The following is a 15,538-nucleotide window of genomic DNA, read 5'->3' on the forward strand; positions in this document are numbered from 1 at the left end:
GTTGCAACTTGCAACGGTCACGTGACCGCGAGGGCGAGGTTAGAGCAGGCGAGGCGAGCCTGGCGCTTCCGCCCGTCACCGGAAACGACGTGGGACATATCGATATCCAGACATGTTAGGACCGCCAATTCAACTTTCACGTCCACCAGCTTAAATATCAGTAAGTATATCGGGAAGTTGTGTGAATTTTATAATCAAATTTAAAATATATTGCCGTAATTGATTCTATTTCAACACTCGCTCAATGGATTTACATAAACTGACGTTATACAATTTAGACGCAACAAAATTTCATTAATTTTTTACGCTTAATTATACATATATATATACTTATTATTTCTCAATCCTTTATTATTTCTTTATCGTGCGCGTGCTTCGCAATCGGGTTCACGAAGCTGCAATCAAAATCTCATTTTCTCGAGACAGCAGGAGTCACAGAGGAGATCGTTTTCTCTCGAAGCAGGACGCGACGGAGTGTTTTTCTTGACGGTGGAATGAGGCGATTGAAAGACAACAGAGACAGTGGAAATGAAGTAACGAAGAGCGCGTTGATGCTGGCGTAAGTAAAACAATGCGTAGGTTTCGATTAAAGGTATATCGATCTCCTGTCACCCTAGAAAAATACAAGAAACGACGCAAATGCCGGGAGCGGTCAGCAGAAATGGTCCTCGAGTGCGCGGACAAAGGCTCACGTTTTCCGACAATCGGATTAATCCTTCTCCGTAGAACGACAGTGCGGCATCGTCGCGTCTCGTCTCGTTCGCGAGACATGGCAAGTGATCCGAGAAAACGTTTGCGAAATGCGTTTTTCCTTCATCTCGCGGTATGCCTCGTTCCGCATATCAGCAACGTCGCCTCGAAAAGTAAAGTGATTGTTGAAAAAAAAATGTTATATTTCAATTAAATAATGCGCCGCCGTGAGAGAAATAATGTGACGTGTAAAAAATATTCAATAACTTTATAAATACTGGATATATGTTAAAATAATTGCAATGAGTATTGAATCAGTGTCAATCGTCTCCATATTCTATATATACGCCGATACAATTTATAATTGTGATGATTTATTTATTATTTATTAGAACGTGAAGAAACCGCGTGTGGAACATCGATGATTGTGCTCAATCGGATAGACAATACGTTTGACGTGTTAAATCGAGCGATCGCCGAATTGGAATGGCAAACCCTCGCAAACCGTTCGATTACATCGTCAGAAATATACGTGCACCTTGTTCGTCTGAAGCTGAAGTTAAGGAATGGATGGTGTACAAACGTGTTGGACCTTGAAAACGATGGAGTATCTGTGAACGAAAACGTGCTGCGCTTTCTGTGCAAAGGACCAAAATATACCAATGAAATAGCAAGGTATGACAGATGTCTATAGATAAATCAAAGTTGAAAATCCTTGTTTATATATAAATCGTTAAATTTAAACCACGTTTCATTTCGTTCCTCTTTTTACAGAAAAATCACTGTTATCGATCAACTGTTGTCATCCGCGTATACGTCCGCACGGATTTGCAAAATGGAAAATTACGTACAAAGATGTTACAACGGTGAATTAGACGTGGGAAAGTTAATGGCAACATCGAGGTACGTCGCGATACGTTATGTAAATTAATGAGTACATATATATTTCAAGTTAAACGTACGGCTCTCAGAAATGCAAGAAATATGACAAAGAAGAAATATTTAATATCCTTTTTTTTCAATATGTATATTTGTTTTATTTAGAAACGAGACGGAATTACGTTGGGCTTGGACTGCTTGGAGAAATCATATGAGTCACACAAAGAAACTGTTTGGACAGTTGGTGAATCTTCAAAATACTGCTGTGCGAAACAATGGTAACGCACGCACACACACACATTTATACTAAATTATTTATTCAATTTATTGAGATTTTAAAAAGGAGGATTAAGCTTTTATTTTTAATAGTATTAATAATAATTAAGTTTTACTGCGTATAAGGCTATGCTGATATCGGAGAATATTGGAGAGAGGAATACGAACGTCCAGACTTGGAAAACGTTTTTGAAGAAATGTATCGACAAGTTGAGCCTCTCTATCGTCTTCTTCACGCTGTCGTAAGATTCCGGCTCGCAAGATTGTATCCCGACGTTATTGATATGTTTTCACCGATTCCTGCTCATTTGTTAGGTAAAATAAGTTAATAATAAAGATAATTTGGTAATTAAATAACGAAAATAGCGAACGCAACTTATTCTTTCTCTTTCGCCGTATTTTTATACAGGCAACTTGTGGTCGCAAAGTTGGGAAGCGTTAATCGACGTGGTGTTTCCAACGTACACCGCGCTCATGCCGAATCTGACGGCGTCGATGATACAGGAAAATTACAGCGTGATAAAAATGGTCAAGACCGCAGAAGATTTTTACACATCTCTCGGATTTCCACCGTTACCGTCAGAATTCTGGAAGAACTCTATCTTTGAACGAGAAACTGGCAGGGAATCTAGCTGTCACGCAACCGCGGTCAACATGTACAAGAAGGATGATTTTAGGTATTTTTATGACTTTAAGTTGTAGGAATCGATGTTATGACGTTACGACGTCAGTTATATTTAACTGCGCCTTTATTTTAGAATTTTTGCGTGTTTAGAAACACGACCGCAAGATTTCAATGTCATTCATCACGAGATTGGTCACATACAGTATTATATGGCATATCAGAATCAGCCGTCATTTTTCAAGGTATTTAACCCTTTTAAAATTAACGTGTTACTATGTAACTGACATGAGTTATTTATATTATAAATTCGAGCTATCAATTTACCATTTCCAACAAACTACCTATTGCAATAATTTTCATTTTAATTTGTATAATGTAAAATATACGATGTGTTATCTTATTCAGAATGGAATCAACGGTGCTTTTCACGAGTCAATAGGCGATGCTATTTCGTGTGGCGCAACTTCTTTTCGACACATGCGTCGTCTGGGATTGATGCGCAACGCTTCTGCGTCCGTCGATAATTCATCCGAAGTAAATTCGCGTTTGCAAGATTCGTTGGAAATAGCTCTCCTTTTGAAGCAAGCTTTACTTAAAATACCACAACTATCCAATGGACTAATAATAGAGAAATGGAGGTGGTCCGTGTTCTCCGCTAAGACACAGCCATCGGAATACAACACATTCTGGTGGAACTTGCATCGTCGATACATGGGTGTCGTACCGCCATCACCGAGATCCGAGAAGTTCTTTGATCCAGCGGCGAAATTCCACATCGCCCATAATGTACCTTATGCCGGGTAGGTTCGAGCGTAGATTTAATACGGAGGACATACGAATAAAACTAACAAATAATTTGATATCAATAGATACTTCCTGGGAAACTTTCTGCAAATTCAATTATTTCAAGGAATGTGTGAAGCATCTTTGACGTTACCGCTTGGTTCCGCGGCATTTAACTTACCTCTTCACAAATGCGACATTTATGGCTCCAAGGATGCGGGAAAATTCTTAAGGTGGGTTATAAGCTTCGTTATAAACTGCGTGAATTTTTACAAAATGATAGTTTTAATTCTGGTTTTTTCTTTTTTCGAAAATAAGGAAAGAAAATAGTAAAAAAATAACTTTCCTACAAAATGTATCTAAATGCTTCATTTTTGTGTGGAGAACGTGGAAAAAGATGTATGTACGAATGTATGTAAAAAAAAAGTGATTTTAGTTCACTTTATGCTTCCAGGTCGATCATGAAACTCGGAAGCAAAGCAAATTGGAGACACGCGTTGCGCGTGACAACGGGATATTCTGAGTATCGTATAGAGCCGTTCTTAGCGTACTACGAACCGGTCCGCGAATGGCTGCAACGCGAGATTGAACGTCACAGGATTCCAGTTGGCTGGGATTGAAATAAATCAATCTCGAGTTTTCCTACACGAATGTGTAGGTAGTGTCTGTCTTGATTTTCCTTCGCTGTGTCGTCAAGAATATCTTCAAGACGTGTATCGCGCACTTCGTTGTATTATGGAGTCCAGTGCGACTAAGCGGTCGCTTGCACGTGTGTCGTCATAGCTCTGTTGTATTCACGTCTTGTCTCGAGCCCAGACCTTCGTTCGTGAAAATATCGAATTCTTCTCGATTTGCGAGAGCGTTACGGACGTCGTTTGGCGTAATGACTTTGGGACATCTGCAATACAAATTAATGAGATGTACATATAATAGACAGTTTACAATACAACACCGTGAGTGCGCAGAGGTGCAAAAAAAAAAATATATATATATATAATTACTCATTTCCGCTGTTTCTTTCCCAAGCTCTTGCCAACGACGATCGAGTGAGATCCTCCACGAAACATTCGACAACCTGAATACAATTATGATCGTGAATATACACGTTTTATTTTATATCCCAACAGTGAGTACACGTGCGTCAAAAATAATTTTACCCGCATCATTACGCGACTAGCAGCACAATATACAACACCAGGAATAATCTCCTCTGGTGTGATCTCGATGCCGATATCTCGCGCGGTGTCGCACACGAAATTATGGAACGGCAGCAGATCTTCGTCAAGTTCAATCGGTAATAATGTAGAACCAGTTGAACGCGCGCTATTTTTATCACCGTCGTTTTTTCTCCGATCGATCGTAATACTGCGTGGACTCTCCTTAACATTCTCGACGTCGATCTCTTCGTCGTCGATATGATTATCCTTCGATCGACGATTAGGCTCTCGCTGGCAGGTCTGCAGCCACTTATGCAGCGCACGTGGTTCCGTACACGTGGATAAGACCGTGGCGGATGTCGTGGTATCGGGTAGTTTCTTCGTATCGCTCGTTCCGGCTGTTTCCCGTGCGCCGAAGGCATTCCGACTCGGTGTGTAGCCGTGCAGTCTCGCCCACAGGATGATCTCCTTGATGCTCCACAGTTGGTCGATTGGGCGCGGCTTCGTCCGTAGAAAGCTTCCGATCGTCTTCGCGCGGTACCACTCCATGGCTCGCCGTTTACCGACATTGCACGCAAAGTATTCCTCCTCGCTGCAACACGCGTAAGGATGCAGCCGTCTGTACTCGGGATCGCGGGCGTCTCGCGCAACGATCGGCACGCGGCGTACAATAAATCGTATCAGCGCCTCCGTGTCGGCGATATTCACGGTGTCGATTGACCGGAGAACCGCTTCGTACAGATCCTTCTTACTCTGGATTTTGACGTTGTCCTTGCCCAGCGTGACCTTCGCCCGTTGCGCCACCACGGTCTTCTCCGATCTTGCGCGCGATACGGACTCTCGTTGCTCGCCGATCAACGGATCGCTCCTCGTCGTCGCCTCGGCGAGACCGTAAGTGTTTCGCAGGTCGCGCGAGTCCGCTATCTTCAGGATCGGCACGTTCTCGTTAACGTTCAGCAGCAGACTATTAGCGCTTTTCAGCTCGAGCACAACAGCCTTTTTGTTATCGTCAACCGTACCTTCCTTTCGCGCCGTTGCCTTGGCGTTAGGCGGCGGCTTCTTCAGAATGCTCACGCCCTGAGGAACGCGAACGTTCAGTCTCGCGACGCCACCGTCTCTCGGAACAGAAACTTTCGCGTCGCCATCGACGAACTTTTTTGAGTTTTCGTTAGATTTTGATGGAAGTATACTCGCGAGATCCACCGGTATTGATTTCTTATCCTTCAAGAGAAGTACATGCTTACTGGTCGACGACGCGAATATATTCGACGGTGGTATGGAGATGCGCAGAGGTCTTAAATGCGACGTATTATCGATTGAAGTTCCCGAGGAACTCGCGGCTTTCCGTAAATCGTCGAAGCACGCGAGCGAGGCACGGGACGGTTTGTGGAAACCATTAGTCGTCGTTGCCGTATCTTTGGCCGAGATAGTTTCCGAAATCCCGAAAGTATCGTCGCTGTTCGAGTTTTTTGCTCGTGAAGATTTCACCGTATCGAGCGACGACAGACTCTTTTGACCATTGTTCTTCTGGAATGTATTTGCTACTAGCGACGCGTCCGTCGTTGCGTTTGAAGACGCCAAAGATGCATGCCGCGAGTTGCCGGAAGACTGGATATCACCGTTAAATCTATGCGAGGGAACGACTAGGTCAGCGTTCTTTTCGTTACTCTCAAACGACGCGATCGCGAACGTTGTACAGTCGTTTCCCGGACAGTGCTCCACAGTCACGTTTCCTTCCCTTACGGTACACGGGCCAGAGTCGAAACACCGTCTGCTACAATAATTATGATCGTGTTCGACGGGGTTGCGTATCGCTTCTCCACGTTCGTCGTTGGATACGTGAGTGGTTGCGTCGGCGTCGGCGTCGGCGTCGGCGTCGGCGTCGTTAGGTTCAGTTTTTATTCCGGTCAAATCCAACGACGACGTCGCGCGTTTGCGTGCTTCGGACATTTCTTTCCGTTGCATTTTCTCGGACGTGTTCGCGGTAAGCCGGCGTGACATTTCGAAACTATCGCCATCGTTCGGTTCTACCTTCGCCAAAGCGTCGTTATTAACGGAAGACTCGACTCGGTAGTTATTCCGTTCCGGATTACGGGATTCCGCGGTATGAATCCACACGTCGACCAGGGTCTCCGAGCCTAGGGTTTGCAGTCCCGTGTAGGTGCGATCTAGTTTCAGATGGTGAATTATGTCCATGGGCTTATTCGAGGCATTCTTAAAGTGCAATTGCACCCTAAGAGGAAATTCACCCCATCCTCGTCTGGACAGGTGAAACGGGTACGACGTGACTTCAACGACGTCGTTTGGACGGTAACTGGGATGCAGGAAGAACCTCACCTTACCGACGAAAGTTCCGATGTTGGCATTCTCATCTTTGTCACCGCGCACGTACATCGTCCACTTGTGACTAGACGCATCTTCTCGCCACGCTGGCGGGATCCACTTGGAAATATTGCCGACGACAATGCGTTTGCGGACCCTATGGCTATTTCCACGAGACGGGCACGCCTTCTCAGGCACGCTGCTCTTCGGTGGCACGTAACGAGGTATCTTGCGAGGTTGAGGCTCCTCGTCCGACGCTTTTCGTTTCTCACCTTGTAACGCGCCGTCACGCTCGTTCGCATTTTCCTCGATTTTGAGCGCGTTGTTCGCCGTGGTGCTCGCGCCCGACGCGAGAGACTCGTCGTACAAAAATCGGGGATCGGTGGACGTCGACGGCACCGCGAGATCCGTACGATCGGTGGATTTGGGACACTTTCCGAGCAACGTTTTAATCGCGGGATGAATCCTCGTCTGTTTCGCGGTCTCCGCAGCTTGGGGACGTTGACACTGCTCGCGATTGTAAAAGTTTGTAATTATGACGTAACGCAATAGATGAAAGATCTCGAGAGTTTTGCGCAGTCTTTCCTGTATCCGTAAAATTTCCTTCTCCTTCGACGCAATCTCCCGCGAGAACTCCTTCTCCACTATCGCAGTTATCTTCTTCGCGGTAGTGTTTCTCGCTAAAAGAAAAGAAAGATGTTGCGTTATTTATCGTTGGATACCGTTGGAACGAGGCATGGTCGCGTCGAAGCTTCGGAGCCACGCGACACCTTTCCCTTTCCTTCGCTCTTCGCGAATATGAGAGAAAGGGGGGTAAAAGTCCAAAGCTCGAAGCTGACCAAGCGCCCGTGTCAAACGTTTACAGACGCACGAAATAATATCTGACGTATTCTAAAAAATAAATCTTGCAAATTTATCAATGTCTCCAATGTTTGAGAGTTTAATCTTTTTATTCGCGCGTACTACGTCCGTAAGAAATTATTATGGGATGGGGAATCAATATGTTTACCATTTTCTTCGTAAATCTTTCGCTGGGCTTGGTCGTTGGAAGTTGTGGAGACATAATCAGGATCCTGACCGTTCAGCGATTCTTCAGGAGCACTCATTTATCGCGTTTACACTTTGCTCGAGAGAATAAGAGTCATCTCTCAACACGGAATATATACAGCAGTTTTAGGTGCGGATTGGGATTGACGCGGCGGCATTTAAAAACGCAAGATGTAATAACACCGCCGAGTAACAGTCTCTCTCTCTCGACACGTGTGTATATATATAGAAAAAAAAAACTAGCGTCAATATATTTCTTTCACCATTCGACAGCCTCTCGCCGAGCCTTCGTCCCGTCCAAACGCTCAGACACACATTCTATCTCGTTGTTGTAAATACATATAAAAATTTCGGAGAAACTTATTCGCGGAGGTTAGAGCCGTCGTGGTTTCACTCGTGCTACCGCTTACCGCTTACCGCTTACAGCTTACGGACGATCGATATTTACAAGTTACACAGTAGTTACACACAAGCGAGGGATAATTTAGAAAAAAAAAACACCCCGGCATACGCGTCCGCGAGGATCCGATAAGCACACACGTTCGTCGGAACGTCGAACGTGATACCGACAGAACCACATCGTTGCAGCTTGCAGCCCGATCACGTTTGGCTCGCTCGTTTGTCGTTCGTCTGGTTTGGTTCGGCGTTGGCAGGTAAGGCAGGTTGGCACGCAAGTGTTCAGTGTTGTCAGAGGGAGCTTTCCAGCAAGCGACACGGGTCGACACAAGCATCGTTCTGTCTTTCTTTTTTGGTAACGAGCAACAAAGATAAAACGATACTTGTGTCGAGTTGCGTCGCTTGCTGCTCGGTGTCCACGATGCAAGAACTTGGACCAAGTTTTGGTTTAAGCCAATGAAACTGCTGCTTTTCTGTAAGAGCTGCAAGTTGATTGGCTTAAACCGAAACTTGGACCAAGTTCTTGCATCGTGGACACCGGGCATTAGCCACGCAACTTGCAGCTCTTACGGAAAAGCAGCAGTTTCATTGGCTAAGGTCTTCACACGCGAATCTACGGCAGACGTAAGACGTAAATCGTAAGGAAATCCACCACGCAGAGTCGACTATTCCCCTTTTTAAGAAGGAAGAAGAGGGGAATAATCGACTCTGATCAGTGGATTTCCTTACGATTTAAGGCCCGGACACATAGAAAAACTTAAGCAGTGAAATTCAAGCAGTAAGCAAATCAGCCAATCACAATCAAAAAGTTAAGGCACGGCCCTAAGCGGTAGCGAATCCACACTGTTGATTTCTTACTGCTTAAGTTTTACTGCTTAAGTTTTTTTATGTGCCAAGGCCCTTATGAAGGATTCACATTGCGTCCGATCACGTCCGATGTTCGACGTACGACGATCCGACATCCACGAACAGAATTTATTATTAGAGACAAAAATTTCCTATTGGATGTCGGATCGTCGTACGTCGAACATCAGTGTGAATCCTCCATTACGTCTTACGTCTTCCGTCGCGTCGTGTGTCCAGGCCTTTAAGGCCCAGTTCAACAGTGACCAGTTAGCTTAACTAGTAGTTAACTCTCACTCTCGGTCTCTTTTTAACTCAAAAGTTAGATATCCAATTTCGACATCCAATAACAAAATTTATTATTATGGAGGATTCACACCGCGTCCGATGTTCGACGTACGACGATCCGACATCCAATAGGAAATAATTTATTATTAGAGACAAAACGTTCCTCGTGGATGTCGGATCGTCGTACGTCGAACATCGGACGCGGTGTGAATCCTCCATAACTCATAACGTCATAACTCATGACGCGGCGTCGTGAGGGTGCCATTACATGGAGCGCGGAAACGCGGAAACGCGGAAGCGCGGAAGCGCGGAAGCGCGGAAGACAAAATTTACTAGATTTCCGTCGATCCGTTCCGTCTGTTTTGAATGCCTTAAATATTACATGGAGCATATTTTGAGCGGAAAAGCGGAACGGAGAATTATAAAATATTAATTTTTAACGGTATTTATTGATTAAAATGCTTGTATTCAATAGATAAGCTGAAAAGATAAGCATATTAATAAAAATTGCAATGAATTAAGTGAACACAATTTTAAGAAATGAATACAAATGTCTATTTGTCACTATACTGTTCCGCTTTTCCGCGCAAATTGTGCTCCATGTAATATAAGGAGAAACAAACTCGCGGAGCGAACGCGTCAAAATCCGTTGTCAACGCGGATACAGTATACTCCATCAAATTTCGGAGCTGTTTAATCACATTGAAAAAAAAGCTTTTACTCATACTCTTCGATTACTTTATTATTTAATAAAAGTGGCAGTATAATATTATAGATCCAAACATCATGTTGATGGTTATTATGAAGTATATCTTAGAGCGTTTTTTCTTGGCTGCACTATCGCCCTGCACTGCCCTGCACTACCCAATAGCGTTGCACTAATGTTGCACTAGTGTTGCACTAGTGGGCAATAGTGCAGCCAAGAAAAAACGCTATATATGCAAGCCAGGGTACATACATAGGCTGCGTTAAGTACTGGCAGTGAATATCGAAACGCAGCCATACATACATACATATGTACACGATAATAGCGGATTCCGCTTTTCCGTTCAAACGTGCGGGACTCAACTCGCGGAAACGCGGAATCTAGTTACTATTCTGTTCCGCGCTTCCGCGTTTCCGCGTTTCCGCGCTCCATGTAATGGCACCCTGAGCCCTTAAAATAGGGACTCGACGACGTAGAGGTCGCGGTGGTCTCGCGTGGAGTTGCGCTAAATTCAAATCTGCGCGTTCGTTCTCGGTAAGCGTTCAAGCATGGTCAAGCAGTGTAAACTGGTGTAAACACTCGGGGAGAGATAGGTTAACATCTGTGGATGTGGATGGGCGATCGTTTGGAAACCGTTATGACGTTGATGTTGTTTAATAATAATAGAACCAGTCACGCGCAAGATTGTTTTCATACTTGTCGTGTCACGGCCGGTCACGGCAAGAAGAAGAGGAAGAAAAAAAAGCGAGTAGCGATAAGAACGCGCAGCGTCAGGACTCAGGACACGTAATCCTCGCTTCTTTCGCGCAACGTAAACTTTACGTGATCTGTGCGAAAACACGCGCGACTCACTCGCAAACTATATCAGCTTATCGTTAGATGTGATCGTTACGATCTACGCGATCATTTTAAAATCAGACTGATCAGACTTGAGATGATAAACATATGTAATATATATCGGGTTATCGAACATATCATCCTAGCATTCCTAGCTGCAGCCTGCAGCCTGCAGCCTGCAGCCTGCAGCCAGAGTACAAGTAAGTACCGTATAAGGGTGCGTTTCGAGTTTCGACGCGAATGTGTTTGTATTGAGAGCAGGTGATTTTGCAAAAGTTGTCGTCAACGGATATTTGCAAGACATCTAGACGTCCGCATCGAATCTCGCAGCGTATAATGACGTGGAACAGCGCGATATCTTGTCGTCGTTCGACGCTGCTGTTATTCCTCTGCTTCTGCTACTCCGCGTCGGTCAGAACGATTGCGCAACATTGCAAGGAGGGAGAATGCGGTGCGTTTTGCGAGGGTACGTAAAGGTCAGGATCACGACTCGTAAATAACGGCTCTTATCGATAATTAATTATTCTTGACGCAGAAGAACGGGTCTTAATATTCCGTTTGTGCGACTTGAGAACTTTGATCCGTTTAGCTCAAGTTTTCAACGGTATACATGTATATCTGTTTGATGCGTTCACTCACATTGCCGAGATCCGCCAAGTCTTAAAATAAGTATACATTCCGCAAACTGCGGAACGACGTAATAGCAAGTCGTATGAATAAAACTGTAGTTTTTTCTTTAATAGTTAAAGAAATAAATGGCGTTATTGTGAGATGGTAAATTTATAATCGTGTTAACGTGCTACCATAAGTATACATTGCTTTCTAGACGTCGTACTCGCGGCGTTTATATGTCGTTTGAATGTATTTACGTATAAACAAAACGTCCAGCACAATAGCAGTAGTTTGAAACGCGCATGCGTTATTAAATTAAATGGTTGATTTTACTTTTTATTAAGCGAACGCGTTGGATAACCCCGTTACAGTCACATACGTGTCGTTGCGCTTATTGTGCTACTATATACGCATATATTGTGCCACGTGTTGTTTAAAATTGAAACGCGCACTGTCGGAATAGTGATTGATAAGCCGACTAGCCGAGTGCTACGTTGGCATCGATTTCTTCCTGCATTTTGTTACACGTAAAATCGTGCAAAGAAGATTAGCTATATAGCTAATAACGAGATGCCACGCGTCAAATCGGTACACTGTACATTCGCATGGCGCATATCCACAAACTGAAAAAATTCGACGCGATGTAAACGTTCATATCGCAGTTTATTTAACAGGCGCCTTTATCGGTTATCGTTATAAAAAATGTATCGCGCGAGTGCGAGCTCTTTGCTGTTATTCGTGCGGCCTAGTTTACGCACCGTATAACCGCGACCGTTTGGTACGCGTTCCAAATATATACTATATTCGTGTCAAATCCGTATTAAATCTCGGGTTATACCGGTGTAAACCGGGAGATTATTGATAAGGATTCGATACGAATATATAGTACTTGGTATAAGGATACCAAACGGTCGGTATATAAACTATTAGGCCACGCGCATCGGTTTGCAGTCAATCTATAGGCTCGTGTCGCGGACTCTCGAGCCCGTCCTTTCGAGCGGATATATAAACGCTCTTACACTTTTCGCAATCATTTCGTATCGCTTTATCGTGCAAGCGTGAACCGCGCTCTTCTGCAGATGTTTCTGCTCTTATTATTAACGATAAACTTGTTTGTGTCCTCAGGACTATGCGAGCTCCATTTGGACGTGGTTCAAGTGGTACGTATACTCGCCGTTAAATATATAATCGTCGCAACATTTTGTGACAAGTGATTTGTCAAGTTAAAATAACTAAAAACATATGGTCCAGACGTCTAGAGAGATGAGTACGCGTCGTACGTAAAATAACGTATAAATCGATAGAAAGTTCCTTTATTTCTGTGACAATCTAAATCAATGAGAAATATATATATATATATATATATATATATATATATATACATAGTTTTGTAGTAATATATTTTATTTTACGCTTAAATATTAAATCAATGTACGCGCTATAATAATAATAATGTAATATGTCCGTAATGTTGAACGTTGCAGCTAATGAGACATGGAGAACGGACGCCGAGACTTCAAGAAACTTTAATTTATCCCACGGACCCGTATAACGTATCGACTTATGAGCCGTGGGGTCTTGGCCAGTTAACTAATGTAAGTATAAATATAACGTAATATTGTATAAAAATAACGTAATTATATCAATATTTAAATATAATATTAATCTTAAAAAAAGTTTAAGGTACGAGACGTATTCTCTAATATTTTATTACATTAGTTTGTAATATATTTCACACATACTTTACGCAACATTAACTTGTATTCAAGTCCCGTTTCGTAAATCTGTTACATTCACATATATTCACCTACTTTTTTACTTGAATATTTTGCATCAAATTTTCTTCTCTCACTCTTTCAGTTTTATAAATATACGTAAAAATTGTAGAAAGTCGTTTTTATTATATATATATAAATTCTCATCATATATAGGCAATAAATAAAGAAATATTAAAATACAAAAATTAATACTTGAAATAAATCAATACTTATTCTACATATGTGTGATTACCTTGCAAAATAATATTTTTATACGTATATATTATTTTATAAATATATATTTGCTTTTTTTTATCTCTCATATTTTATCTTAAGATCCTTCGCTAGACGTTACTGAAAACGTGCTGCTACTGTGATAAATTATTGATAAACGACAGAAATTTAACTTGCTAGTTTTCGTCTTTCAGCAAGGAAAGCTGACGGAATATCGAATCGGCGTAATGTTGAGGCACCGTTACAACAACTTTCTGGGATCGATCTATTACCCGCGAGATATCTACGCTGTTAGTACAGAGACTGATCGCACGAAAATGTCTTTACAATTGATGTTAGCGGGGTTGTACCCTCCAGATACGTCACAATTGTGGAATCCGGATTTACCGTGGCTCGCCATTCCTATTAATTATGTACCTGAAAAAGTAGACGTGTTATTAAAGCCTCAAACGTGTCCAACGTTAGTATTTTAGTTTTTAATAATAAATTTCGTGCATAAAAAAATAATATTTTTAATCATTTCCCATCCATTTCCTTAACATATTTTATTACACGTATAATTTTTTTTTTTTTTTTAGATACGAATCAGCTTTAGCAGAAACGAAGAAGCTGAAAGAGGTGCGCGACAGATTTGCAGTTTACGAAGATTTCTACAAATTTTTGAGCGAGAAAACTGGAGTGGTTCAGAACGACCTACTAGACCTTTACAATCTGTTAACGGCACAAGTGAGCCGACGTTTCACTTATATAATAAGATATCTTTTTAAGATTAAAGTTATTTAATGATTTATATGTGTAAATATGAAAATGTTTGATAATTAGTGCTATATACGTTTCGCTCTTTTTGCATTTCAGAAAAACATGAATCTAACTCTGCCGGAGTGGTGCACCGATCAAGTGTATCGGTCGATGCAGGTGGCCATCACGATGGAATATGAGATCCGCTCATACACGACTCGGTTGAAGCGGTTGAACGGTGGTACGTTGATCAAGAAATTCATCGACAACATAAACAAACGCCCAACGTCGCGCAAGATGTATGTGTACAGTGCCCACGATACAAATATCGCAGCGTTCGCCAGGGCCCAAAATATTAGCGAACCGAAATTACCCAATTACGGATCGGCGTTCCTATTTGAGAAACTGCGGGATGATTTCGGTCAGATTTACATTAAGGTACGTGTATACAGTTTCTCGGTGATAATTAACAAAATTAAACTACACGTATGTTCAGGTATATATATCCTAAGACCCTCTCAACCAAAATGATAACACGACGCTTGCAACGTGTGACAGCAAATTCAGAATTTTGGATCAAACGCTGTGTCCTCGTTAAACTTGTGCTTTGCTTTGCTTACAAAATTTGCCGTTTATAAAATTAGAGCAAATTTACGAGAAAAAAAATCTCGCAGAATTTGCTGACATAATCTATAATCTAACGGCAAGTAGCCGGTAAAAACCGAACAAGAATATGCACGGCGCAATACGGCATATGGCTGCAAATATCGAGCAAAACTTATCGTTACGTAACTCAGTCATTCTCGAGACATTCCTCTTTCAATACCTTTACGTACCTTAAGCACGCTATACGCGGAGATAATTTTTTGTTATATTTCATTGTTAAATTCACCACAAACTTAGGAAACTTGCACGTCTGTCGTTTCGTTGTCAAGAAACGTTGTTGCGGACACTTGACAAACTATGCTTTTTTTATATTTGGCTAACTGGGTCAATTGAATTATATCTATTAAATATAATCGTCTCGTTCTCTCTTGTCGATAGATTTTACTCTGGACAGGCACCACAGGAAAGTTGCTGACCATTAAACTGCCAGGCTGCGATGAAGTTTGCCCTCTGGAAACGTACTTAGAGCTCGTGCGGGATGTGATACCTTCGGATAAGGAGATGACTTGCTTGTGGGATATTATAACTAGAGAAGAACTTTTAGAATTGTTTGCTGAAAAGCTAACGTTGGATTAATAAACGTTTGTACGGACTGAATAAAACCATATATACATATATATATATATATTTGTATGAGGCGTGACGTAAGTTTGGAGAATAAATGGAGAAGGAGTACAATGTA

The 15,538-nt window shown here is 42.4% G+C and overlaps 3 protein-coding genes across 10 annotated transcripts; 2 read left to right on the forward strand and 1 right to left on the reverse strand.

The window, feature by feature from the left end:
* The first annotated feature begins 1 nt into the window (after position 1).
* On the forward strand, positions 2–4,253 carry LOC143893662 (angiotensin-converting enzyme-like protein Ace3). 6 transcript variants are annotated; one of them, XM_077399282.1, is made up of 12 exons: positions 2–160; positions 423–559; positions 618–863; positions 1,083–1,365; positions 1,465–1,593; positions 1,735–1,847; positions 1,972–2,160; positions 2,255–2,522; positions 2,604–2,712; positions 2,876–3,270; positions 3,340–3,486; positions 3,708–4,253. In XM_077399282.1, exons 3-12 carry the CDS (start codon positions 662–664, stop codon positions 3,871–3,873), a joined length of 2,001 nt encoding a protein of 666 aa, XP_077255408.1. In that variant the 5' UTR covers positions 2–160; positions 423–559; positions 618–661; the 3' UTR covers positions 3,874–4,253. The 6 variants fall into 6 exon arrangements, with proteins under 6 accessions (XP_077255408.1, XP_077255407.1, XP_077255411.1 ...); XM_077399281.1 differs by having other exon boundaries at positions 427–559; XM_077399285.1 differs by having other exon boundaries at positions 427–559; positions 618–823.
* On the reverse strand, positions 3,518–8,427 carry D12 (YEATS domain containing 2 homolog D12). The gene is made up of 4 exons (XM_077399267.1): positions 7,742–8,427; positions 4,411–7,412; positions 4,255–4,328; positions 3,518–4,151 (listed from the first exon to the last, which is right to left on the reverse strand). Exons 1-4 carry the CDS (start codon positions 7,836–7,838, stop codon positions 4,031–4,033), a joined length of 3,294 nt encoding a protein of 1,097 aa, XP_077255393.1. The 5' UTR covers positions 7,839–8,427; the 3' UTR covers positions 3,518–4,030.
* LOC143893671 (venom acid phosphatase Acph-1) lies at positions 8,363–15,473 on the forward strand. Of its 3 annotated transcripts, XM_077399313.1 has the most exons (8): positions 8,363–8,432; positions 11,111–11,315; positions 12,587–12,621; positions 12,946–13,056; positions 13,647–13,912; positions 14,031–14,178; positions 14,308–14,628; positions 15,235–15,473. In XM_077399313.1, exons 2-8 carry the CDS (start codon positions 11,186–11,188, stop codon positions 15,430–15,432), a joined length of 1,209 nt encoding a protein of 402 aa, XP_077255439.1. In that variant the 5' UTR covers positions 8,363–8,432; positions 11,111–11,185; the 3' UTR covers positions 15,433–15,473. The 3 variants fall into 3 exon arrangements, with proteins under 3 accessions (XP_077255439.1, XP_077255440.1, XP_077255441.1); XM_077399314.1 differs by lacking the exons at positions 8,363–8,432; positions 11,111–11,315 and adding an exon at positions 10,628–11,049; XM_077399315.1 differs by lacking the exons at positions 8,363–8,432; positions 11,111–11,315 and adding an exon at positions 11,608–11,623.
* The last annotated feature ends 65 nt before the right edge of the window (positions 15,474–15,538 follow it).

Source organism: Temnothorax americanus, unplaced genomic scaffold (genome assembly GCF_048541705.1).
Source record: "Temnothorax americanus isolate GAGA-0224 unplaced genomic scaffold, ASM4854170v1 Scaffold124, whole genome shotgun sequence".
Lineage (NCBI taxonomy): Eukaryota > Metazoa > Arthropoda > Insecta > Hymenoptera > Formicidae > Temnothorax > Temnothorax americanus.